The sequence below is a fragment of the Petromyzon marinus genome, chromosome 84, assembly GCF_048934315.1.
Source record: "Petromyzon marinus isolate PM22_M1 ecotype Great Lakes invasive population chromosome 84, UKy_Petmar_22M1.pri1.0, whole genome shotgun sequence".
Classification (NCBI taxonomy): domain Eukaryota; kingdom Metazoa; phylum Chordata; class Hyperoartia; order Petromyzontiformes; family Petromyzontidae; genus Petromyzon; species Petromyzon marinus.
Genome location: NC_133749.1, coordinates 3,046,137 through 3,071,133, shown reverse-complemented (window position 1 = coordinate 3,071,133; position 24,997 = coordinate 3,046,137). Strand labels below are relative to the sequence as shown.

Below are 24,997 nucleotides of genomic sequence, written 5' to 3'. Positions count from 1 at the left end.
CTCCCCATGGTGAACTCGCCCATCCCATGGTGAACTCACCCATCCCCCCCATTGTGAACTCACCCATCCCCTCCATGGTGAACTCACCCATCCCCCAATGGTAAACTCACCCATCCCCCCATTGTGAACTCACCCATCCCCTCCATGGTGAACTCACCCATCCCCTCCATGGTGAACTCACCCGTCCCCCAATGGTGAACTCACCCATCCCCCCATGGTGAACTCACCCATCCCCCCATGGTGAACTCACCCATCCCATGGTGAACTCACCCATCCCCTCCATGGTGAACTCGCCCATCCCATGGTGAACTCACCCATCCCCCCCATTGTGAACTCACCCATCCCCTCCATGGTGAACTCACCCATCCCCCAATGGTAAACTCACCCATCCCCCCATTGTGAACTCACCCATCCCCTCCATGGTGAACTCACCCATCCCCTCCATGGTGAACTCACCCGTCCCCCAATGGTGAACTCACCCATCCCCCCATGGTGAACTCACCCATCTCCCCATGGTGAACTCGCCCATCCCATGGTGAACTCACCCATCCCCCCCCATGGTGACCTCACCCATCTCCCCATGGTGAACTCACCCATCCCCTCATGGTGAACTTACCCATCCCATGGTGAACTCACCCATCCCCCCATTGTGAACTCACCCATCCCCTCCATGGTGAACTCACCCATCCCCCCATGGTGAACTCACCCATTCCATGGTGAACTCACCCATCCCCTCCATGGTGAACTCACCCATCCCCCCATGGTGAACTCACCCATCCCCCCATGGTGAACTCACCCATACCCCCCATGTTGAACTCACCCATCCCTCCATGGTGAACTCACCCATCCCACCCATGGTGAACTCACCCATCCCCCCCATGGTGAACTCACCCATCCCATGGTGAACTCACCCATCCCATGGTGAACTCACCCATCCCCCCATGGTGAACTCACCCATCCCATGGTGAACTCACCCATCCCATGGTGAACTCACCCATCCCCTCCATGGTGAACTCACCCATCCCACCCATGGTGAACTCACCCATCCCATGGTGAACTCACCCATCCCATGGTGAACTCACCCATCCCACCCATGGTGAACTCACCCATCCCCCCATGGTGAACTCACCCATCCCATGGTGAACTCACCCATCCCACCCATGGTGAACTCACCCATCCCCCCATGGTGAACTCACCCATCCCATGGTGAACTCACCCATCCCCCCATGGTGAACTCACCCATCCCCCCCATGGTGAACTCACCCATCCCATGGTGAACTCACCCATCCCATGGTGAACTCACCCATCCCCCCATGGTGATCTCACCCATCCCCCCATGGTGAACTCACCCATCCCCTCCATGGTGAACTCACCCATCCCCCCCATGGTGAACTCACACATCCCCCCATGGTGAACTCACCCATCCCCCCATGGTGAACTCACCCATCCCCCCCATGGTGAACTCACCCATCCCCTCCATGGTGAACTCACCCATCCCCCCATGGTGAACTCACCCATCCCCCCATGGTGAACTCACACATCCCCCCATGGTGAACTCACCCATCCCATGGTGAACTCACCCATCCCCCCATGGTGAACTCACCCATCCCCCCCATGGTGAACTCACCCATCCCCCCATGGTGAACTCACCCATCCCCCCATGGTGAACTCACCCATCCCCCCATGGTGAACTCACCCATCCCACCCATGGTGAACTCACCCATCCCATGGTGAACTCACCCATCCCACCCATGGTGAACTCACCCATCCCCCCCATGGTGAACTCACCCATCCCCCCATGGTGAACTCACCCATCCCTCCATGGTGAGCTCACCCATCCCCCCATGGTGAACCCACCCATCCCCTCCATGGTGAACTCACCCATCCCCCCCATGGTGAACTCACCCATCCCCTCCATGGTGAACTCACCCATCCCACCCATGGTGAACTCACCCATCCACCCATGGTGAACTCACCCATCCCCCCCATGGTGAACTCACCCATCCCTCCATGGTGAACTCACCCATCCCCCCATGGTGAACTCACCCATCCCCTCCATGGTGAACTCACCCATCCCCCCCATGGTGAACTCACCCATCCCCCCATGGTGAACTCACCCATCCCCCCCATGGTGAACTCACCCATCCCCCCATGGTGATCCCAGATACGCACAAAAACTTCAGCTCACAGCATTTATTGACTTAGGATAAAGATAATGATGGTGGTGGCGGTGATGGAGGTGATGGCGGTGATGGAGGTGATGGCGGTGATGGGGGTGATGGCGGTGATGGAGGTGGTGGCGGTGATGGAGGTGATGACGGTGATGGCGGTGATGGCGGTGGTAATGATGATGGCGATGGCGGTGATGGTAAGGATGATGGCGGTGGTGGTGGTGCTACTCATGGTCGTGATTGCAGTGCTGGTGCTGATTGTGGTAATGCTGGTGGTGATGGTGCTGGTGGTGATGGTGCTGGTGGTGATGGTGTTGGTGACGATGACGGTACTGGTGATGGTGTTAGTGATGGTGCTGGTGGTGTTGGTGATGGTGTTAGTGATGGTGCTGGTGGTGTTGGTGATGGTGTTAGTGATGGTGCTGGTGGTGTTGGTGATGGTGTTGGTGACGGTGCTGGTTGTGGTAATGCTGGTGGTGATGGTGTTGGTGCTGGTGTTGATGTTAGTGATGGTGTTAGTGATGGTAATGGTGTTAGTGTTGGTGATGGTGTTAGTGATGGTGCTGGTGTTGGTGATGGTGCTGGTGTTGGTGATGGTAATGGTGTTAGTGATGGTGTTGGTGTTAGTGATGGTGTTGGTGTTAGTGATGGTAATGATTGGTGGTGCTGGTGATGGTGTTGGTGCTGGGACAGCTGAGGGTCTCTCCTCCTCCACCTCCTCCACTCATGGCCAGGCTCTGCAGCCTTGCGACTCCCATTCCTGTACAGATCTCGACCACTACAATCCTACAGCCACACGGGGGGACACGGGGAGTTGGTGGGGGGGGGAGTTGGTGGGGGGGGAGCACAGAGTTAGTGGGTGGGTGAGTGGATGGGTGAGGGGATGGGTGAGGGGATGGGTGAGTGTGTGGGTGAGTGGCTAGGTGGGTGAGTGAATGGGTGAGTAGGTCGGTGAGTGGGTGGGGTGGGCGAGTGGGTGGGGTGGGCGAGTGGGTGGGGTGGGTGAGTGGGGTGGGTGAGTGGGGTGGGTGAGTGGATGGGTGAGTAGGTCGGTGAGTGGTTGGGTGGGGTGGGTGAGTGGATGGGTGAGTAGGTCGGTGAGTGGGTGGGGTGGGTGGGTGGGGTGGGTGGGGTGGGTGGGGTGGGTGGGGTGGGTGAGTGAGTGGGTGGGGTGGGTGAGTGGGGTGGGTGAGTGGGGTGGGTGAGTGGATGGGTGAATAGGTCGGTGAGTGGGTGGGGTGGGTGAGTGGGTGGGGTGGGTGAGTGGGGTGGGTGAGTGGGTGGGTGGGGTGGGCGAGTGGGTGAGTGAGTGGGTGAGTGAGTGAGTGAGTGGGTGAGTGAGTGGGTGAGTGAGTGAGTGGGTGAGTGAGTGGGTGGGTGAGTGGGTGGGGTGGGGTGGGTGGGGTGGGTGGGTGAGTGAGTGGGTGAGTGGATGGGGTGGGTGAGAGTGGGTGAGTGAGGTGGGTGATTGAGTGAATGGGTGAGTGAGTGGGTGAGTGGGTGAGTGAGATAGTGGGTGGGTGAGCGGGTGGGTGAGTGAGTGGGTGAGTGGGGTGGGTGGGTGGGGTGGGTGAGTGGGGTGGGTGGGTGGGGTGGGTGAGTGGGGTGGGTGGGGTGGGCGAGTGGGTGAGCGAGTGGGTGAGCGAGTGGGTGAGCGAGTGGGTGAGTGAGGTGGGTGAGTGAGGTGGGTGAGTGAGTGGGTGAGTGGGTGAGTGAGATAGTGGGTGGTGTGGGTGGTGTGGGTGGGGTGGGTGGGGTGGGTGAGTGGGTGGGGTGGGTGAGTGGGTGGGGTGGGTGAGTGGGTGAGTGGGTGGGGTGAGTGGGTGGGGTGGGTGAGTGAGTGGGTGAGTGGCTAGGTGGGTGGTTGAGTGAGTGGATGGGTGATTGTGTGTGTGAGTGGGTGGATAGTCAGGTGGGTGGGGAGGTAAGTGAGCTACTGAGTCAGTGAGCCACTGAGTGAGTGGATGAGCGAGTGACTGAGTGAGCCACCGAGTGAGCCACTGAGTGAGTGACAGTGGTCCACTGAGTGAGTGAGCCACCAAGTGAGCCACTGAGTGAGTGAGCCACCGAGTGAGCCACTGAGTGAGTGAGCCACCGAGTGAGCCACCGAGTGAGCCACCGAGTGAGCGAGCCACTGAGCAAGCAGGTGAGTGAGCGACTGAGTGGTGAGCGACTGAGTGAGTGAGCGACTGAGTGGTGAGCGACTGAGTGGTGAGCGACTGAGTGGTGAGCGACTGAGTGGTGAGCGACTGAGTGGTGAGCGAGCGACTGAGTGGTGAGCGACTGAGTGGTGAGTGAGCGACTGAGTGGTGAGCGACTGAGTGGTGAGTGAGCGACTGAGTGGTGAGCGACTGAGTGGTGAGTGAGCGACTGAGTGGTGAGCGAGCGACTGAGTGGTGAGCGAGCGACTGAGTGGTGAGCGAGCGACTGAGTGAGTGAGCGACTGAGTGGTGAGTGAGCGACTGAGTGGTGAGTGAGCGACTGAGTGGTGAGCGAGCGACTGAGTGAGTGAGTGAGCGACTGAGTGGTGAGTGAGCGACTGAGTGGTGAGCGAGCGACTGAGTGAGTGAGCGACTGAGTGGTGAGTGAGCGACTGAGTGGTGAGTGAGCGACTGAGTGGTGAGTGAGCGACTGAGTGAGTGAGCGACTGAGTGGTGAGCGAGCGACTGAGTGGTGAGTGAGCGACTGAGTGGTGAGCGAGCGACTGAGTGGTGAGCGAGCGACTGAGTGGTGAGCGAGCGACTGAGTGAGTGAGCGAGCGACTGAGTGGTGAGCGAGCGACTGAGTGGTGAGCGACTGAGTGGTGAGCGACTGAGTGGTGAGCGAGCGACTGAGTGAGTGAGCGAGCGACTGAGTGGTGAGCGAGCGACTGAGTGGTGAGCGACTGAGTGGTGAGCGACTGAGTGGTGAGCGACTGAGTGGTGAGCGAGCGACTGAGTGAGCGAGCGACTGAGTGGTGAGTGACTGAGTGGTGAGCGAGCGACTGAGTGAGTGAGCGACTGAGTGAGCGAGCGACTGAGTGGTGAGCGAGCGACTGAGTGGTGAGCGACTGAGTGGTGAGCGACTGAGTGGTGAGCGAGCGACTGAGTGAGCGAGCGACTGAGTGGTGAGCGAGCGACTGAGTGGTGAGCGAGCGACTGAGTGGTGAGCGAGCGACTGAGTGGTGAGCGAGCGACTGAGTGAGTGAGCGAGCGACTGAGTGGTGAGCGAGCGACTGAGTGGTGAGCGAGCGACTGAGTGAGTGAGCGAGCGACTGAGTGGTGAGCGAGCGACTGAGTGGTGAGCGAGCGACTGAGTGGTGAGTGAGTGAGCGACTGAGTGAGTGAGCGAGCGACTGAGTGAGTGAGCGAGCGACTGAGTGGTGAGCGAGCGAGCCACCAAGTGAGCCACCGAGTAAGCGAGCCACTGAGCAAGCAAGTGAGTGATCTACTGAGTGAGTGAGTGAGCGACTGAGTGGTGAGCGACTGAGTGAGTGAGCGAGCGACTGAGTGGTGAGCGAGCAACTGAGTGGTGAGCGAGCGACTGAGTGAGTGAGCGAGCGACTGAGTGGTGAGCGAGCGAGCCACCAAGTGAGCCACCGAGTAAGCGAGCCACTGAGCAAGCAAGTGAGTGATCCACTGAGTGAGTGAGTGAGCGACTGAGTGGTGAGCGACTGAGTGAGCGAGCGAGCGACTGAGTGGTGAGCGAGCAACTGAGTGGTGAGCGAGCGACTGAGTGGTGAGTGAGTGAGCGACTGAGTGAGCGAGCGAGCGACTGAGTGGTGAGTGAGCGACTGAGTGGTGAGCGACTGAGTGGTGAGTGAGCGACTGAGTGAGTGAGCGACTGAGTGGTGAGTGAGCGACTGAGTGGTGAGCGAGCGACTGAGTGGTGAGTGAGTGACTGAGTGGTGAGTGAGTGACTGAGTGAGCGAGCGACTGAGTGGTGAGCGAGCGACTGAGTGGTGAGCGAGCGACTGAGTGGTGAGCGAGCGACTGAGTGAGTGAGCGAGCGACTGAGTGGTGAGCGAGCGACTGAGTGAGTGAGCGAGCGACTGAGTGAGTGAGCGAGCGACTGAGTGGTGAGCGAGCGAGCCACCAAGTGAGCCACCGAGTAAGCGAGCCACTGAGCAAGCAAGCAAGTGATCCACTGAGTGGGTGAGTGAGCGACTGAGTGGTGAGTGAGTGAGCGAGCGACTGAGTGGTGAGTGAGTGAGCGAGCGACTGAGTGGTGAGTGAGCGAGCGAGCGACTGAGTGGTGAGTGAGTGAGCCACCGAGTGAGCCACCGAGTGAGCCAGGCCCACCCCACCCCTACCCCCGCCCTCACCGTTGGCCGTCTTGCACTGACGCAGCGCCTCGTTGAAGCCCTCGCACAGGCCCAGGTCGTACTGGCTCTGGGCACACTCCAGGAACTGCTTCATCTCCACGCTGCACGGCTGCCGCTGGAACAGCGGCTGAGGAGGCTCCTGGAACAGACGACGAGGCGCCGGACCACCCAAGTCCCCCTTATCCGCTGAGTCCCCGCTATCCGCTGAGTCCCCGCTATCCGCTGAGTCCCCGCTATCCGCTGAGTCCCCGCTATCCGCTAAGTGCCTCCTGTCCACTAAGTCCCTCCTATCCGCTAAGTCCCCGCTATCCGCTAAGTCCCCGCTATCCGCTAAGTCCCTCCCTCTTATCCGCTAAGTCCCTCCCTCCTATCCGCTAAGTCCCTCCTATCCGCTACGTCCCTGCTATCCGCTAAGTCCCCGCTATCCGCTAAGTCCCCGCTATCCGCTGAGTCCCCGCTATCCGCTGAGTCCCCGCTATCCGCCAGCTCCTATCCACCGGATTCTTCTTATTCGCTAACTCCTATCCACCCACCCCTACCCCTCACCCGCTCACCCACTCACCCCCTCACCCTCCCCAACCACTCCTCCACCCACTCCTCCACCCACTCACCCCCCCACCCACTCACCCCCCCCACCCACTCACCCACCCCCCCACCCACTCACCCACCCCCCCACCCACTCACCCACCCCCCCACCCACTCCTCCACCCACTCCTCCACCCCCCCACCCACTCCTCCACCCACCCCCCCACCCACTCACCCACCCCCCCACCCACTCCTCCACCCACTCCTCCACCCACCCACTCCTCCACCCCCCCCACCCACCCACTCACCCTCCCCACCCACTCACCCCTCCACCCACCCACCCACCCACTCCTCCACCCACCCACTCACCCCCCCACCCACTCACCCACCCCCCCACCCACTCCTCCACCCACTCCTCCACCCACCCACTCCTCCACCCCCCCCACCCACCCACTCACCCTCCCCACCCACTCACCCCTCCACCCACCCACCCACCCACTCCTCCACCCACCCACTCACCCCCTCACCCACTCACCCACCCACCCACTCCTCCACCCACCCACCCACCCCCTCCTCCACCCACCCACCCACCCACCCCCCCACCCCCACCCCACCCCCACCCCCACCCCCACCCACCTGGTAGGTGACGTCAGGGCGAGCGGCCTCTGCTGGCGCCGCTTCCCCCCCTCCGCCCCCCCCCATGGCCCCAGAGAGGGCCCCCCCCAGCACGTGGCCCATGGCCGAGCCCACGGCCACGCCGGCCGCTGTGGTGGCCATCTGGGCCATGAGGCCCGGCTGGCGGGGGGGGGCCGCGGGGGGGCCCACAGCCGTGGGGGGATGGGCGGGGCCACGGAGGAGGCAGGGCGGGGTGGGGGCCGCGCTGGGGGGGCCGCGCTGGGGGGGGGGAGGGAGGGGGGGAGAGGTGGGGGGAGAGGTGGGTGAGTGGGTGGGTGAGTTGGTGGGTGAGAGGGTGAGTGGGTGGGTGAGTTGGTGGGTGAGTGGGTGAGTGGGTGAGAGGGTGAGTGGGTGAGAGGGTGAGTGGGTGGGTGAGTTGGTGGGTGAGTTGGTGGGTGAGTTGGTTGGTGAGTGAGTGGGTGAGTTGGTGGGTGAGTTGGTTGGTGAGTGAGTGGGTGAGTTGGTGGGTGAGTGGGTGGGTGAGTTGGTGGGTGAGAGGGTGAGTGGGTGGGTGAGTGGGTGGGTGAGTTGGTGGGTGAGTGAGAGGGTGAGTGGGTAAGAGGGTGAGTGGGTGGGTGAGTTGGTGGGTGAGTTGGTGGGTGAGTTGGTGGGTGAGTTGGTTGGTGAGTTGGTTGGTGAGTGGGTTGGTGGGTGAGTGGGTTGGTGGGTGAGTGAGTTGGTGGGTGAGTGAGTTGGTGGGTGAGTGGGTGAGTGAGTTGGTGGGTGAGTGGGTTGGTGGGTGAGTGGGTTGGTGGGTGAGAGGGTGAGTGAGTGGGTGAGTGGGTGAGTGAGTGAGTGGGTGGGTGAGTTGGTGGGTGAGTGGGTGGGTGAGTGGGTTGGTGGGTGAGTGAGTTAGTGGGTGAGAGGGTGAGTGGGTGAGTGAGTTGGTGGGTGAGTGGGTGGGTGAGTTGGTGAGTTGGTGGGTGAGTGGGTGGGTGAGTGGGTTGGTGGGTGAGTGAGTTGGTGGGTGAGAGGGTGAGTGGGTGAGTGAGTTGGTGGGTGAGTGGGTGAGTGAGTTGGTGGGTTAGTGGGTTGGTGGGTGAGTGAGTTGGTGGGTGAGTGGGTTGGTGGGTGAGTGAGTTGGTGGGTGAGTGGGTTGGTGGGTGAGTGAGTGGGTGAGTGAGTTGGTGGGTGAGTGAGTTGGTGGGTGAGTGGGTTGGTGGGTGAGTGAGTTGGTGGGTGAGTGAGTTGGTGGGTGAGTGGGTGAGTGAGTTGGTGGGTGAGTTGGTGGGCGAGTGGGTGAGTGAGTTGGTGGGTGAGTGGGTGAGTGAGTTGGTGGGTGAGTGGGTGGGTGAGTTGGTGGGTGAGTGGGTGGGTGAGTTGGTGAGTTGGTGGGTGAGTGGGTGAGTGAGTTGGTGGGTGAGTGGGTGAGTGAGTTGGTGGGTGAGTGGGTGAGTTGGTGGGTGAGTGAGTTGGTGGGTGAGTAAGTTGGTGGGCGAGTGGGTGAGTGAGTTGGTGGGTGAGTGAGTTGGTGGGTGAGTGAGTTGGTGGGTTAGTGGGTTGGTGGGTGAGTGAGTTGGTGGATGAGTGGGTTGGTGGGTGAGTGAGTGAGTGAGTGGGTGAGTTGGTGAGTGAGTGAGTTGGTGGGTGAGTGGGTTGGTGGGTGAGTGAGTTGGTGGGTGAGTGGGTGAGTGAGTTGGTGGGTGAGTGAGTTGGTGGGTGAGTGAGTTGGTGGGTGAGTGGGTTGGTGGGTGAGTGAGTTGGTGGGTGAGTGAGTTGGTGGGTGAGTGAGTTGGTGGGTGAGTGAGTTGGTGGGTGAGTGGGTTGGTGGGTGAGTGAGTGGGTGAGTGAGTTGGTGGGTGAGTGAGTTGGTGGGTGAGTGAGTGAGTTGGTGGGTGAGTGGGTTGGTGGGTGAGTGAGTTGGTGGGTGAGTGGGTTGGTGGGTGAGTGGGTGAGTGAGTGGGTGAGTGAGTGGGTGAGTGAGTTGGTGGGTGAGTGAGTTGGTGGGTGAGTGAGTGAGTGAGTTGGTGGGTGAGTGGGTTGGTGGGTGAGTGAGTTGGTGGGTGAGTGGGTTGGTGGGTGAGTGAGTTGGTGGGTGAGTGAGTTGGTGGGTGAGTGGGTTGGTGGGTGAGTGAGTTGGTGGGTGAGTGGGTTGGTGGGTGAGTGGGTTGGTGGGTGAGTGAGTTGGTGGGTGAGTGGGTGAGTGAGTTGGTGGGTGAGTTGGTGGGCGAGTGGGTGAGTGAGTTGGTGGGTGAGTGGGTGAGTGAGTTGGTGGGTGAGTGGGTGGGTGAGTTGGTGGGTGAGTGGGTGGGTGAGTTGGTGAGTTGGTGGGTGAGTGGGTGAGTGAGTTGGTGGGTGAGTGGGTGAGTGAGTTGGTGGGTGAGTGGGTGAGTGAGTTGGTGGGTGAGTGAGTTGGTGAGTGAGTTGGTGGGTGAGTGAGTTGGTGGGTGAGTGAGTTGGTGGGTGAGTGAGTTGGTGGGTGAGTGAGTTGGTGGGTTAGTGGGTTGGTGGGTGAGTGAGTTGGTGGGTGAGTGGGTTGGTGGGTGAGTGAGTGGGTGAGTGAGTTGGTGGGTGAGTGAGTTGGTGGGTGAGTGGGTTGGTGGGTGAGTGAGTTGGTGGGTGAGTAAGTTGGTGGGCGAGTGGGTGAGTGAGTTGGTGGGTGAGTGAGTTGGTGGGTTAGTGGGTTGGTGGGTGAGTGAGTTGGTGGATGAGTGGGTTGGTGGGTGAGTGGGTGAGTGAGTGGGTGAGTTGGTGAGTGAGTGAGTTGGTGGGTGAGTGGGTTGGTGGGTGAGTGAGTTGGTGGGTGAGTGGGTGAGTGAGTTGGTGGGTGAGTGAGTTGGTGGGTGAGTGGGTTGGTGGGTGAGTGAGTTGGTGGGTGAGTGAGTTGGTGGGTGAGTGAGTTGGTGGGTGAGTGAGTTGGTGGGTGAGTGGGTTGGTGGGTGAGTGAGTGGGTGAGTGAGTTGGTGGGTGAGTGAGTTGGTGGGTGAGTGAGTGAGTTGGTGGGTGAGTGGGTTGGTGGGTGAGTGAGTTGGTGGGTGAGTGGGTTGGTGGGTGAGTGGGTGAGTGAGTGGGTGAGTGAGTGGGTGAGTGAGTTGGTGGGTGAGTGAGTTTGTGGGTGAGTGAGTGAGTGAGTTGGTGGGTGAGTGGGTTGGTGGGTGGGTGAGTTGGTGGGTGAGTGGGTTGGTGGGTGAGTGAGTTGGTGGGTGAGTGAGTTGGTGGGTGAGTGGGTTGGTGGGTGAGTGAGTTGGTGGGTGAGTGGGTTGGTGGGTGAGTGGGTTGGTGGGTGAGTGAGTTGGTGGGTGAGTGAGTTGGTGGGTGAGTGAGTTGGTGGGTGAGTGGGTTGGTGGGTGAGTGAGTTGGTGGGTGAGTGAGTTGGTGGGTGAGTGGGTTGGTGGGTGAGTGAGTTGGTGGGTGAGTGAGTTGGTGGGTGAGTGGGTGAGTGAGTGGGTGAGTGGGTGAGTGAGTGGGTGAGTGGGTGAGTGAGTTGGTGGGTTAGTGGGCTGGTGGGTGAGTGAGTTGGTGGGTGAGTGAGTTGGTGGGTGAGTGAGTTGGTGGGTGAGTGGGTGAGTGAGTTGGTGGGTGAGTGAGTTGGTGGGTGAGTGAGTTGGTGGGTTAGTGGGTTGGTGGGTGAGTGAGTTGGTGGATGAGTGGGTTGGTGGGTGAGTGAGTGAGTGAGTGGGTGAGTTGGTGAGTGAGTGAGTTGGTGGGTGAGTGGGTTGGTGGGTGAGTGAGTTGGTGGGTGAGTGGGTGAGTGAGTTGGTGGGTGAGTGAGTTGGTGGGTGAGTGGGTTGGTGGGTGAGTGAGTTGGTGGGTGAGTGAGTTGGTGGGTGAGTGAGTTGGTGGGTGAGTGAGTTGGTGGGTGAGTGGGTTGGTGGGTGAGTGAGTGGGTGAGTGAGTTGGTGGGTGAGTGAGTTGGTGGGTGAGTGAGTGAGTTGGTGGGTGAGTGGGTGAGTGAGTTGGTGGGTGAGTGGGTGAGTGAGTTGGTGGGTGAGTGGGTGGGTGAGTTGGTGGGTGAGTGGGTGGGTGAGTTGGTGAGTTGGTGGGTGAGTGGGTGAGTGAGTTGGTGGGTGAGTGGGTGAGTGAGTTGGTGGGTGAGTGGGTGAGTTGGTGGGTGAGTGAGTTGGTGAGTGAGTTGGTGGGTGAGTGAGTTGGTGGGTAAGTGAGTTGGTGGGTGAGTGAGTTGGTGGGTTAGTGGGTTGGTGGGTGAGTGAGTTGGTGGGTGAGTGGGTTGGTGGGTGAGTGAGTGGGTGAGTGAGTTGGTGGGTGAGTGAGTTGGTGGGTGAGTGGGTTGGTGGGTGAGTGAGTTGGTGGGTGAGTAAGTTGGTGGGCGAGTGGGTGAGTGAGTTGGTGGGTGAGTGAGTTGGTGGGTGAGTGAGTTGGTGGGTTAGTGGGTTGGTGGGTGAGTGAGTTGGTGGATGAGTGGGTTGGTGGGTGAGTGAGTGAGTGGGTGAGTTGGTGAGTGAGTGAGTTGGTGGGTGAGTGGGTTGGTGGGTGAGTGAGTTGGTGGGTGAGTGGGTGAGTGAGTTGGTGGGTGAGTGAGTTGGTGGGTGAGTGGGTTGGTGGGTGAGTGAGTTGGTGGGTGAGTGAGTTGGTGGGTGAGTGAGTTGGTGGGTGAGTGAGTTGGTGGGTGAGTGGGTTGGTGGGTGAGTGAGTGGGTGAGTGAGTTGGTGGGTGAGTGAGTTGGTGGGTGAGTGAGTGAGTTGGTGGGTGAGTGGGTTGGTGGGTGAGTGAGTTGGTGGGTGAGTGGGTTGGTGGGTGAGTGGGTGAGTGAGTGGGTGAGTGAGTGGGTGAGTGAGTTGGTGGGGGTGAGTGAGTTGGTGGGTGAGTGAGTGAGTGAGTTTGTGGGTGAGTGGGTTGGTGGGTGAGTGAGTTGGTGGGTGAGTGGGTTGGTGGGTGAGTGAGTTGGTGGGTGAGTGGGTTGGTGGGTGAGTGAGTTGGTGGGTGAGTGGGTTGGTGGGTGAGTGGGTTGGTGGGTGAGTGAGTTGGTGGGTGAGTGGGTGAGTGAGTTGGTGGGTGAGTTGGTGGGCGAGTGGGTGAGTGAGTTGGTGGGTGAGTGGGTGAGTGAGTTGGTGGGTGAGTGGGTGGGTGAGTTGGTGGGTGAGTGGGTGGGTGAGTTGGTGAGTTGGTGGGTGAGTGGGTGAGTGAGTTGGTGGGTGAGTGGGTGAGTGAGTTGGTGGGTGAGTGGGTGAGTGAGTTGGTGGGTGAGTGAGTTGGTGAGTGAGTTGGTGGGGTGAGTGAGTTGGTGGGTGAGTGAGTTGGTGGGTGAGTGAGTTGGTGGGTGAGTGAGTTGGTGGGTTAGTGGGTTGGTGGGTGAGTGAGTTGGTGGGTGAGTGGGTTGGTGGGTGAGTGAGTGGGTGAGTGAGTTGGTGGGTGAGTGAGTTGGTGGGTGAGTGGGTTGGTGGGTGAGTGAGTTGGTGGGTGAGTAAGTTGGTGGGCGAGTGGGTGAGTGAGTTGGTGGGTGAGTGAGTTGGTGGGTGAGTGAGTTGGTGGGTTAGTGGGTTGGTGGGTGAGTGAGTTGGTGGATGAGTGGGTTGGTGGGTGAGTGGGTGAGTGAGTGGGTGAGTTGGTGAGTGAGTGAGTTGGTGGGTGAGTGGGTTGGTGGGTGAGTGAGTTGGTGGGTGAGTGGGTGAGTGAGTTGGTGGGTGAGTGAGTTGGTGGGTGAGTGGGTTGGTGGGTGAGTGAGTTGGTGGGTGAGTGAGTTGGTGGGTGAGTGAGTTGGTGGGTGAGTGAGTTGGTGGGTGAGTGGGTTGGTGGGTGAGTGAGTGGGTGAGTGAGTTGGTGGGTGAGTGAGTTGGTGGGTGAGTGAGTGAGTTGGTGGGTGAGTGGGTTGGTGGGTGAGTGAGTTGGTGGGTGAGTGGGTTGGTGGGTGAGTGGGTGAGTGAGTGGGTGAGTGAGTGGGTGAGTGAGTTGGTGGGTGAGTGAGTTTGTGGGTGAGTGAGTGAGTGAGTTGGTGGGTGAGTGGGTTGGTGGGTGGGTGAGTTGGTGGGTGAGTGGGTTGGTGGGTGAGTGAGTTGGTGGGTGAGTGAGTTGGTGGGTGAGTGGGTTGGTGGGTGAGTGAGTTGGTGGGTGAGTGGGTTGGTGGGTGAGTGGGTTGGTGGGTGGAGTGAGTTGGTGGGTGAGTGAGTTGGTGGGTGAGTGAGTTGGTGGGTGAGTGGGTTGGTGGGTGAGTGAGTTGGTGGGTGAGTGAGTTGGTGGGTGAGTGGGTTGGTGGGTGAGTGAGTTGGTGGGTGAGTGAGTTGGTGGGTGAGTGGGTGAGTGAGTGGGTGAGTGGGTGAGTGAGTGGGTGAGTGGGTGAGTGAGTTGGTGGGTTAGTGGGCTGGTGGGTGAGTGAGTTGGTGGGTGAGTGAGTTGGTGGGTGAGTGAGTTGGTGGGTGAGTGGGTTGGTGGGTGAGTGAGTTGGTGGGTGAGTGAGTTGGTGGGTGAGTGAGTTGGTGGGTGAGTGGGTTGGTGGGTGAGTGAGTTGGTGGGTGAGTGGGTTGGTGGGTGAGTGAGTTGGAGGGTGAGTGAGTTGGTGGGTGAGTTGGTTGGTGGGTGAGTTGGTGGGTGAGTGAGTTGGTGGGTGAGTGAGTTGGTGGGTGAGTGAGTGAGTGAGTTGGTGGGTCAGTGGGTTGGTGGGTGGGTGAGTTGGTGGGTGAGTGGGTTGGTGGGTGAGTGAGTTGGTGGGGTGAGTGAGTTGGTGGGTGAGTTGGGTTGGTGGGTGAGTGGGTTGGTGGGTGAGTGGGTGAGTGAGTGGGTGAGTTAGTGGGTGAGTGAGTTGGTGGGTGAGTGAGTTTGTGGGTGAGTGGGTTGGTGGGTGAGTGAGTTGGTGGGTGAGTGGGTGAGTGAGTTGGTGGGTGAGTGAGTTGGTGGGTGAGTGGGTTGGTGGGTGAGTGAGTTGGTGGGTGAGTGAGTTGGTGGGTGAGTGAGTTGGTGGGTGAGTGAGTTGGTGGGTGAGTGGGTTGGTGGGTGAGTGAGTGGGTGAGTGAGTTGGTGGGTGAGTGAGTTGGTGGGTGAGTGAGTTGGTGGGTGAGTGAGTGAGTTGGTGGGTGAGTGGGTTGGTGGGTGAGTGAGTTGGTGGGTGAGTGGGTTGGTGGGTGAGTGGGTGAGTGAGTGGGTGAGTTAGTGGGTGAGTGAGTTGGTGGGTGAGTGAGTTTGTGGGTGAGTGAGTGAGTGAGTTGGTGGTGAGTGGGTTGGTGGGTGGGTGAGTTGGTGGGTGAGTGGTTGGTGGGTGAGTGAGTTGGTGGGTGAGTGAGTTGGTGGGTGAGTGGGTTGGTGGGTGAGTGAGTTGGTGGGTGAGTGAGTTGGTGGGTGAGTGGGTTGGTGGGTGAGTGGGTTGGTGGGTGAGTGAGTTGGTGGGTGAGTGAGTTGGTGGGTGAGTGAGTTGGTGGGTGAGTGGGTTGGTGGGTGAGTGAGTTGGTGGGTGAGTGAGTTGGTGGGTGAGTGGGTTGGTGGGTGAGTGAGTTGGTGGGTGAGTGAGTTGGTGGGTGAGTGGGTGAGTGAGTGGGTGAGTGGGTGAGTGAGTGGGTGAGTGGGTGAGTGAGTTGGTGGGTTAGTGGGTTGGTGGGTGAGTGAGTTGGTGGGTGAGTGAGTTGGTGGGTGAGTGAGTTGGTGGGTGAGTTGGTGGGTGAGTGGGTTGGTGGGTGAGTGAGTTGGTGGGTGAGTGAGTTGGTGGGTGAGTGAGTTGGTGGGTGAGTGGGTTGGTGGGTGAGTGAGTTGGTGGGTGAGTGGGTTGGTGGGTGAGTGAGTTGGTGGGTGAGTGAGTTGGTGGGTGAGTTGGTTGGTGGGTGAGTTGGTGGGTGAGTGAGTTGGTGGGTGAGTGAGTTGGTGGGTGAGTGAGTTGGTGGGTGAGTGAGTTGGTGGGTGAATGAGTTGGTGGGTGAGTTAGTGGGTAAGTGAGTTGGTGGGTGAGTGAGTTGGTGGGTGAGTGGGTTGGTGGGTGAGTGGGTTGGTGGGTGAGTGGGTTGGTGGGTGAGTGGGTTGGTGGGTGAGTGAGTTGGTGGGTGAGTGCGTTGGTGGGTGAGTGGGTTGGTGGGTGAGTGGGTGAGTGAGTGGGTGAGTGAGTGGGTGAGTGAGTTTGTGGGTGAGTGAGTGAGTGAGTTGGTGGGTGAGTGGGTTGGTGGGTGGGTGAGTTGGTGGGTGAGTGGGTTGGTGGGTGAGTGAGTTGGTGGGTGAGTGAGTTGGTGGGTGAGTGGGTTGGTGGGTGAGTGAGTTGGTGGGTGAGTGGGTTGGTGGGTGAGTGGGTTGGTGGGTGAGTGAGTTGGTGGGTGAGTGAGTTGGTGGGTGAGTGAGTTGGTGGGTGAGTGGGTTGGTGGGTGAGTGAGTTGGTGGGTGAGTGAGTTGGTGGGTGAGTGGGTTGGTGGGTGAGTGAGTTGGTGGGTGAGTGAGTTGGTGGGTGAGTGGGTGAGTGAGTGGGTGAGTGGGTGAGTGAGTGGGTGAGTGGGTGAGTGAGTTGGTGGGTTAGTGGGTTGGTGGGTGAGTGAGTTGGTGGGTGAGTGAGTTGGTGGGTGAGTGAGTTGGTGGGTGAGTGAGTTGGTGGGTGAGTGGGTTGGTGGGTGAGTGAGTTGGTGGGTGAGTGAGTTGGTGGGTGAGTGAGTTGGTGGGTGAGTGGGTTGGTGGGTGAGTGAGTTGGTGGGTGAGTGGGTTGGTGGGTGAGTGAGTTGGTGGGTGAGTGAGTTGGTGGGTGAGTTGGTTGGTGGGTGAGTTGGTGGGTGAGTGAGTTGGTGGGTGAGTGAGTTGGTGGGTGAGTGAGTTGGTGGGTGAGTGAGTTGGTGGGTGAATGAGTTGGTGGGTGAGTTAGTGGGTAAGTGAGTTGGTGGGTGAGTGAGTTGGTGGGTGAGTGGGTTGGTGGGTGAGTGGGTTGGTGGGTGAGTGGGTTGGTGGGTGAGTGGGTTGGTGGGTGAGTGAGTTGGTGGATGAGTGCGTTGGTGGGTGAGTGGGTTGGTGGGTGAGTGAGTTGGTGGGTGAGTGAGTTGGTGGGTGAGTGAGTTGGTGAGTTGGTGGGTGAGGTGGGTTGGTGGGTGAGTGGGTTGGTGGGTAGTGGGTTGGTGGGTGAGTGGGTTGGTGGGTGAGTGGGTTGGTGGGTGAGTGGGTTGGTGGGTGAGTGAGTTGGTGGGTGAGTGGGTTGGTGGGTGAGTGAGTTGGTGGGTGAGTGAGTTGGTGGGTGAGTGAGTTGGTGGGTGAGTGAGTTGGTGGGTGAGTTGGTGGGTGAGTGGGTTGGTGGGTGAGTGAGTTGGTGGGTGAGTAAGTTGGTGGGTGAGTAAGTTGGTGGGTGAGTAAGTTGGTGGGTGAGTAAGTTGGTGGGTGAGTGAGTTGGTGGGTGAGTTGGTGGTTGAGTGGGTTGGTGGGTGAGTGAGTTGGTGGGTGAGTAAGTTGGTGGGTGAGTAAGTTGGTGGGTGAGTGGGTTGGTGGGTGGGGTGAGTGAGTGGGTTGGTGGGTGAGTGGGTTGGTGGGTGAGTGAGTTGGTGGGTGAGTGAGTTGGTGGGTGAGTGAGTTGGTGGGTGAGTGAGTTGGTGGGTGAGTGGGTTGGTGGGTGAGTGAGTTGGTGGGTGAGTGAGTTGGTGGGTGAGTGAGTTGGTGGGTGAGTGAGTTGGTGGGTGAGTGGGTTGGTGGGTGAGTGGGTTGGTGGGTGAGTGAGTGGGTGAGTGAGTTGGTGGGTGAGTGAGTTGGTGGGTGAGTGAGTGAGTTGGTGGGTGAGTGGGTTGGTGGGTGAGTGAGTTGGTGGGTGAGTGGGTTGGTGGGTGAGTGGGTGAGTGAGTGGGTGAGTGGGTGAGTGAGTTGGTGGGTGAGTGAGTTGGTGGGTGAGTGAGTCGGTGGGTGAGTGAGTGAGTTGGTGGGTGAGTGGGTTGGTGGGTGAGTGAGTTGGTGGGTGAGTGGGTTGGTGGGTGAGTGAGTTGGTGGGTGAGTGGGTTGGTGGGTGAGTGAGTTGGTGGGTGAGTGAATTGGTGGGTGAGTGGGTTGGTGGGTGAGTGGGTTGGTGGGTGAGTGAGTTGGTGGGTGAGTGAGTTGGTGGGTGAGTGAGTTGGTGGGTGAGTGGGTTGGTGGGTGAGTGAGTTGGTGGGTGAGTGAGTTGGTGGGTGAGTGGGTTGGTGGGTGAGTGAGTTGGTGGGTGAGTGAGTTGGTGGGTGAGTGGGTTGGTGGGTGAGTGGGTGAGTGAGTGGGTGGGTTAGTGGGTTGGTTGGTGAGTGAGTTGGTGGGTGAGTGAGTTGGTGGGTGAGTGAGTTGGTGGGTGAGTGGGTGAGTGAGTTGGTGGGTGAGTGAGTTGGTGGGTGAGTGGGTTGGTGGGTGAGTGAGTTGGTGGGTGAGTGAGTTGGTGGGTGAGTGAGTTGGTGGGTGAGTGGGTTGGTGGGTGAGTGAGTTGGTGGGTGAGTGGGTTGGTGGGTGAGTGAGTTGGTGGGTGAGTGAGTTGGTGGGTGAGTTGGTTGGTGGGTGAGTTGGTGGGTGAGTGAGTTGGTGGGTGAGTGAGTTGGTGGGTGAGTGAGTTGGTGGGTGAGTGAGTTGGTGAGTGAATGAGTTGGTGGGTGAGTTAGTGGGTAAGTGAGTTGGTGGGTGAGTGAGTTGGTGGGTGAGTGGGTTGGTGGGTGAGTGGGTTGGTGGGTGAGTGGGTTGGTGGGTGAGTGGGTTGGTGGGTGAGTGAGTTGGTGGGTGAGTGGGTTGGTGGGTGAGTGGGTGAGTGGGTTGGTGGGTGAGTGAGTTGGTGGGTGAGTGAGTTGGTGGGTGAGTGAGTTGGTGAGTTGGTGGGTGAGTGGGTTGGTGGGTTGGTGGGTTAGTGGGTTGGTGGGTGAGTTGGTTGGTGGGTGAGTTGGTGGGTGAGTGAGTTGGTGGGTGAGTGAGTTGGTGGGTGAGTGAGTTGGTGGGTGAGTGAGTTGGTGAGTGAATGAGTTGGTGGGTGAGTTAGTGGGTAAGTGAGTTGGTGGGTGAGTGGGTTGGTGGGTGAGTGGGTTGGTGGGTGAGTGGGTTGGTGGGTGAGTGGGTTGGTGGGTGAGTGAGTTGGTGGGTGAGTGGGTGAGTGGGTTGGTGGGTGAGTGAGTTGGTGGGTGAGTGAGTTGGTGGGTGAGTGAGTTGGTGAGTTGGTGGGTGAGTGGGTTGGTGGGTGAGTGGGTTGGTGGGTTAGTGGGTTGGTGGGTGAGTGGGTTGGTGGGTGAGTGGGTTGGTGGGTGAGTGGGTTGGTGGGTGAGTGAGTTGGTGGTTGAGTGGGTTGGTGGGTGAGTGAGTTGGTGGGTGAGTGAGTTGGTGGGTGAGTGGGTGAGTGAGTTGGTGGGTGAGTGAGTTGGTGGGTGAGTGGGTTGGTGGGTGAGTGAGTTGGTGGGTGAGTGAGTTGGTGGGTGAGTGAGTTGGTGGGTGAGTGGGTTGGTGGGTGAGTGAGTTGGTGGGTGAGTGGGTTGGTGGGTGAGTGAGTTGGTGGGTGAGTGAGTTGGTGGGTGAGTTGGTTGGTGGGTGAGTTGGTGGGTGAGTGAGTTGGTGGGTGAGTGAGTTGGTGGGTGAGTGAGTTGGTGGGTGAGTGAGTTGGTGAGTGAATGAGTTGGTGGGTGAGTTAGTGGGTAAGTGAGTTGGTGGGTGAGTGAGTTGGTGGGTGAGTGGGTTGGTGGGTGAGTGGGTTGGTGGGTGAGTGGGTTGGTGGGTGAGTGGGTTGGTGGGTGAGTGGGTTGGTGGGTGAGTGGGTTGGTGGGTGAGTGAGTTGGTGGGTGAGTGGGTTGGTGGGTGAGTGGGTGAGTGGGTTGGTGGGTGAGTGAGTTGGTGGGGTGAGTGAGTTGGTGGGTGAGTGAGTTGGTGAGTTGGTGGGTGAGTGGGTTGGTGGGTGAGTGGGTTGGTGGGTTAGTGGGTTGGTGGGTGAGTGGGTTGGTGGGTGAGTGGGTTGGTGGGTGAGTGGGTTGGTGGTTGAGTGGGTTGGTGGGTGAGTGAGTTGGTGGGTGAGTGGGTTGGTGGGTGAGTGAGTTGGTGGGTGAGTGGGTTGGTGGGTGAGTGAGTTGGTGGGTGAGTGAGTTGGTGGGTGAGTGAGTTGGTGGGTGAGTGAGTTGGTGGGTGAGTTGGTGGGTGAGTGGGTTGGTGGGTGAGTGAGTTGGTGGGTGAGTAAGTTGGTGGGTGAGTAAGTTGGTGGGTGAGTAAGTTGGTGGGTGAGTAAGTTGGTGGGTGAGTGAGTTGGTGGGTGAGTTGGTGGGTGAGTGGGTTGGTGGGTGAGTGAGTTGGTGGGTGAGTAAGTTGGTGGGTGAGTGGGTTGGTGGGTGGGGTGAGTGAGTGGGTTGGTGGGTGAGTGGGTTGGTGGGTGGGTTGGTGGGTGGGGTGAGTGGATGAGTGGGTGGGTGAGTGGGTGAGGGGGTTGGTGGGTGGGTTGGTGGGTGAATGGGTGAGTGTGTGAGTTGGTGGGTGAGTGGGTTGGTGGGTGGGTTGGTGGGGTGGGGTGAGTTGGATGAGTGAGTGGGTTGGTGGGTGGGTGGGTTGGTGGGTGGGGTGAGTGGATGAGTGGGTTGGTGGGTGGGGTGAGTGAGTGGGTTGGTGGGTGGGGTGAGTGGATGAGTGGGTTGGTGGGTGGGTTGGTGAGTGGATGATTGGGTGAGTGCTAAGTCAGGGTGACTTAGCAGGAGAGGATTCCAGTCTCGGCAAGATCACCACGGCTCTTCGTTATTTTAGTCTACAAAGAATGTTGGAGGTGATGTGCCGGGTGCTGTGGGTACGGGTCTCTATGGGTCTCTGTGTGTGTGGGTCTCTATGGGTCTCTGTGTGTGTGGGTCTCTGTGAGTGTGGGTCTCTATGGGTCTCTGAGTGTGTGGGTCTCTGTGAGTGTGGGTATCTATGGGTCCTCTGTGAGTGTGGGTCTCTGTGAGTGTGGGTCTCTATGGGTCTCTGTGAGTGTGGGTCTCTGTGAGTGTGGGTCTCTGTGAGTGTGGGTCTCTGTGAGTGTGGGTCTCTGTGGGTCTCCGCGAGTGTGAGTCTCTGTGAGTCTCTGCGAGTGTGGGTCTCTGCGAGTGTGGGTCTCTGCGAGTGTGGGTCTCTGCGAGTGTGGGTCTCTGTGGGTCTCTCTCTGTGTGTGGGTCTCTGTGAGTGTGGGTCTCTGTGAGTGTGAGTATCTATGGATCTCTGTGAGTGTGGGTCTCTGTGAGTGTGGGTCCCTGTGGGTCTCTTTGAGTGTGGGTCTCTGTGTGTGTGGGTCTCTGTGAGTGGGTCTCTGAGTGTGGGTCTCTGAGTGTGGGTCTCTGAGAGTGTGGGTCTCTATGGGTCTCTGTGAGTGTGGGTCTCTGTGAGTGTGGGTCTCTGTGAGTGTGGGTCTCTGTGAGTGTGGGTCTCTGTGAGTGGGTCTCTATGGGTCTCTCTCTGCGAGTGTGGGTCTCTGTGAGTGTGAGTCTCTATGGGTCTCTGTGTGTGTGGGTCTCTGTGTGTGTGGGTCTCTGTGGGTCTCTGTGAGTGTGGGTCTCTGTGAGTGTGGGTCTCTGTGAGTGTGGGTCTCTGTGAGTGTGGGTCTCTGTGAGTGGGTCTCTGAGTGTGGGTCTCTGAGTGTGGGTCTCTGAGAGTGTGGGTCTCTGTGGGTCTCTGTGTGTCTCTGTGGGTCTCTGTGGGTCTCTATGGGTCTCTATGGGTCTCTGTGAGTCTCTGGTAGAGGTAGTGTGCCGGGTGCCGTGGGTCACCCCTCGGACCCCCCCCCCCACTCCGTGACCTCTGTATGACCTCAGCCGCGGTCTAACTCGTCACTGCCAGGCTCTCCGGCTATCTCAGACTTTCCCGGCTCAAACCAGCACAGGTCTGCGAGTGTGGGTCTCTGTGGGTCTCTGTGGGTCTATGTGGGTATATGTGGGTATATTTGGGTATATGTGGGTATATGTGGGTATATGTGGGTATATGTGGGTCTCTGTGGGTATATGTGGGTATGAATGGGTATGAATGGGTATATGTGGGTCTCTGTGGGTCTCTGTGGGTCTCTGTGGGTCTCTGTGGGTATGTGTGGGTATGTGTGGGTCTCTGTGGGTATGTGTGGGTCTCTGTGGGTCTCTGTGGGTCTCTGTGGGTATGTGTGGGTATGTGTGGGTCTCTGTGGGTCTCTGTGGGTATGTGTGGGTATGTGTGGGTATGAATGGGTATGAATGGGTATATGTGGGTCTCTGTGGGTCTCTGTGGGTCTCTGTGTGTCTCTGTGGGGTGTGTGTGGGTCTCTGTGGGTCTCTGTGGGTCTCTGTGGGTCTCTGTGGGTATGTGTGGGTCTCTGTGGGTCTCTGTGGGTATGTGTGGGTATGTGTGGGTATGTGTCTCTCTGTGGGTATCTGCAGGTATGTGTCTCTCTGTGGGACTCTGTGGGACTCTGTGGGACTCTGTGGGACTCTGTGGGACTCTGTGGGACTCTGTGGGACTCTGTGGGACTCTGTGGGACTCTGTGGGACTCTGTGGGACTCTGTGGGACTCTGTGGGACTCTGTGGGACTCTGTGGGTGTCTCAGAGTCTCTGTGGTGTAGTGTATAGTAGTGTAGTGTATAGTGTAGTGTATAGTGTAGTGTACAGTGTAGTATACAGTGTAGTGTATAGTGTAGTGTATAGTAGTGTGGTGTATAGTGTAGTGTAGAGTGTAGTGTACAGTGTAGTGTACGTATACAGCCACACACCGGTTGTGTTGGACAGCAAACCCACAACGTGACGTGTCACCATTCACTTACACCCTGCCACACACACACAGCTCATGTACCAGGCTAGGTACACCCTGCCACACACACACAGCTCATGTACCAGGCTAGGTACACCCTGACATACACACACAGCTTATGTACCAGGCTAGGTACACCCTGACATACACACAGCTCATGTACCAGGCTAGGTACACCCTGACATACACACACAGCTCATGTACCAGGCTAGGTACACCCTGACATACACACAGCTCATGCACCAGGCTAGGTACACCCTGCCACACACAAACACACAGCTCATGTGCCAGGCTAGGTACACCTTGCCACACACACAGCTCATGTACCAGGCTAGGTACATCCTGCCACACACACACAGCTCACGTACCAGGCTAGGTACACCTTGCCACACACACAGCTCATGTACCAGGCTAGGTACACCCTGCCACACACACACAGCTCATGTACCAGGCTAGGTACACCTTGCCACACAAACACACCTCATGTACCAGGCTAGGTACACCCTGCCACACACACACAGCTCATGTACCAGGCTAGGTACACCCTACCACACACACACAGATCATGTACCAGGCTAGATACACCCTACCACACAAACACATAGCTCATGTACCAGGCTAGGTACACACTGCAACACACAGAGCTCATGTACCAGGCTAGGTACACCTTGCCACACACAGCTCACGTACCAGGCTAGGTACATCCTGCCACACACACACAGCTCATGTACCAGGCTAGGTACACCATCATGTACCAGGCTAGGTACACCTTGCCACACAAACAGCTCATGTACCAGGCTAGGTACACCCTGCCACACACACACAGCTCATGTACCAGGCTAGGTACACCTTGCCACACACACACAGCTCATGTACCAGGCTAGGTACACCCTGCCACACACACACAGCTCATGTACCAGGCTAGGTACACCTTGCCACACACACAGCTCATGTACCAGGCTAGGTACACCTTGCCACACACACACAGCTCATGTACCAGGCTAGGTACACCCTGCCACACACACACACAGCTCATGTACCAGGCTAGGTACACCCTGCCACACACACAGCTCATGTACCAGGCTAGGTACACCATCATGTACCAGGCTAGGTACACCCTGCCACACACAAACACACAGCTCATGTACCAGGCTAGGTACACCCTGCCACACACAAACACAAAGCTCATGTACCAGGCTAGGTACACCCTGCCACACAAAGATCCCCCGTGTAAGCCTGAAAAATAGGCCGCGAGGGGTTGTCAAGTTCTGTCGCCAGTGGGTGACCACAGCATCCACACCACGCCAGGGCCGTCTTTGTCTCTCTCTATCTATCTCTCTCAGTGGCGATGTTTCCCCCCTTACCACCCTAGAAGCCCAACAGCACCGGCCAACGACGCCCGCGGCCGCCACTCCTCCACCGGGCAGCGCGACTAGGCAAGAGCGGTACCCCCTCGAGGATGCGTCGCGGCCTACCTCACCGCGTTCCACCCCCCCCCCCCACCTCAAATGCCTCACGCGGCGCGTATGGCGGTGAAAGTCTTTACCGAGCGGCGGGCGCCGGCGCCCTTGAGGTTCTGCTGCGGCTTCCGCGAGGCATCTTTAAGCGGCGAAATATCCCAGAGGGCGAGCGATGAGCGAGCGATGAGAGGCCTCTCCTGTGCAATGGAGAAGTCACCTTGAGGTGATTTGGCGGGGAACCCACTCGGACGGCCTCCCCCCGGCCTTATATAGACTCTGGGGGGGGAGGGGGGAGAGAGGGGGTTCCAGAAGCTTCTGCGCATGCGCGGGGAGGTTGTTGGGGGAGTGTGACGTCAGAGAAAGTCACATTGGGGGCAAAGGGGGGGGGGGGCTGTGGCTGGGGGGGGGTTGCGGTCACGCGACGGCGTTGTGCGTCTTCCGGAAGAGGTAGAGAGTCTTACGCAAGCGTTCGCGAGTCTTCCGGAAGCGGAAGATATTGGAGGTCTTTTCCAGAAGACGTATAAGGTCTTACGGAAGACGGTGGAATTCTTCCGGAAGATGCTAAATCTATCTTCCGGAAGACGGTAGACTTCTTCCGGAAGATGGCAGACGTCTTCTGGAAGAAGTCTACCAGCTTCGGAAAGTGTCTACCGTCTGACGCAAGAGGTGCACGTCTTCCGGAAGTCGGTAGAAGTCTTCTGGAAGACAGTGGTAGATATCTTCCGGAAGACGGTAGACCTCTTCCGGAAGCCGGTAGATATCTTCTGGAAGACGGTAGATATCTTCCGGAAGACGGTAGACGGACTATGGAAAGAGCTTCGAGGTCTTAACTCAACCGATGGGGATCTTCCGGAGGGGGTAGACATTTATAAACACGGAACTGAACGGGCGGAAGCTCCGCTGACGCCCACGTGGGAGGTGACGACACGTGGAGGGGGCGGGCCACGAGGTGGTTGCAGTTGGCTTACAGGTAGCGCTATAACAACAACAACATCAACAACATCATCATCACTCACATCTATCATCACTAACATCATCAACATCATCATCACTAACATCAACAACATCACGCATTCACCCAATCACAACTCAACCCACTAACCTATCCACTCAGTCACACTCTCACCCACCTACCCACTCACCCACCAACTCACCCACCTACCCACTCACCCACCCACTCACCCACCAACTCACCCACCTACCCACTCACCCACCTACCCACTCACCTATCCACTCAGTCACCCTTTCACCCACCTACCCACCCACCTACCCACCCACCTACCCACTCACCTACCCACTCACCCACCCACTCACCCACCCACTC

At 58.7% G+C, this 24,997-nt stretch overlaps 1 protein-coding gene across 1 annotated transcript; it reads right to left on the bottom strand.

Annotated features, from left to right (window-relative positions):
- Positions 1-2,178: 2,178 nt before the first annotated feature.
- On the bottom strand, positions 2,179-24,011 carry CHCHD2 (coiled-coil-helix-coiled-coil-helix domain containing 2). Its single transcript, XM_032945457.2, has 4 exons — positions 23,760-24,011; positions 7,636-7,893; positions 6,475-6,613; positions 2,179-2,957 (listed from the first exon to the last, which is right to left on the bottom strand). The coding sequence occupies exons 1-4, from the start codon at positions 23,994-23,996 to the stop codon at positions 2,950-2,952; spliced, it is 642 nt and encodes a 213-aa protein (XP_032801348.2). The 5' UTR covers positions 23,997-24,011; the 3' UTR covers positions 2,179-2,949.
- Positions 24,012-24,997: the final 986 nt, after the last annotated feature.